At 70.4% G+C, this 460-nt stretch overlaps 1 protein-coding gene across 1 annotated transcript in view; it reads right to left on the minus strand.

Moving 5' to 3' along the window:
• The window catches only part of GTF3C2 (general transcription factor IIIC subunit 2), a 2684-nt gene extending 2563 nt beyond the window's left edge, over positions 1-121 (minus strand). The window contains exon 1 of the mRNA XM_035902574.1: positions 54-121. Coding sequence (XP_035758467.1) covers positions 54-121 — 68 coding nt within the window. The remainder of the gene's footprint in view (positions 1-53) is intronic.
• Between the last annotated feature and the right edge of the window lie 339 nt (positions 122-460).

Below are 460 nucleotides of genomic sequence, written 5' to 3' on the forward strand. Positions count from 1 at the left end.
CCGGAGGCCACCCCCCCCCTGCCGCAGCAAACGGCGCACACGGGGCAGCAAACCCGAGAGCAGGCAGCAGCAGGACCCCCAGGAGCCAGACGTTCCCCCGCCCCAGCACACCCCCCCCCATGACTGGCTGCCTGCCTCGATGGAGACATCTTCCCCAAACTCCAGGGGACCCGGTGACACGCAGGGGCCAGACCAGACCGTGACAGCCCCGGGGAGGAGAGGAGAAGCCGTGTGGGACAGAGTGCTCCACCAGCGAAGGCAGAACTGGCGCCAGAGCCTCCTGGGGAGGGCAGGTTCTGCAGAGACCCCTCCAAAGGGCTCGGGACGAGGTGCCCGCGGGACCCTGGGCACCGGCTTTGTCCGGTGGGGAATCTCCCCCAGTGGTGACACACAGGCTGGGGGGTCCCTGTCCCACAGGTCTCAGGCCAGAGGGGCCGCCCCTGTCCCCCCGCCTGGGGCT

Source organism: Egretta garzetta, unplaced genomic scaffold, assembly GCF_000687185.1.
Source record: "Egretta garzetta isolate BGI_Z169 unplaced genomic scaffold, ASM68718v1 scaffold2329, whole genome shotgun sequence".
In the NCBI taxonomy this organism is placed as follows: domain Eukaryota; kingdom Metazoa; phylum Chordata; class Aves; order Pelecaniformes; family Ardeidae; genus Egretta; species Egretta garzetta.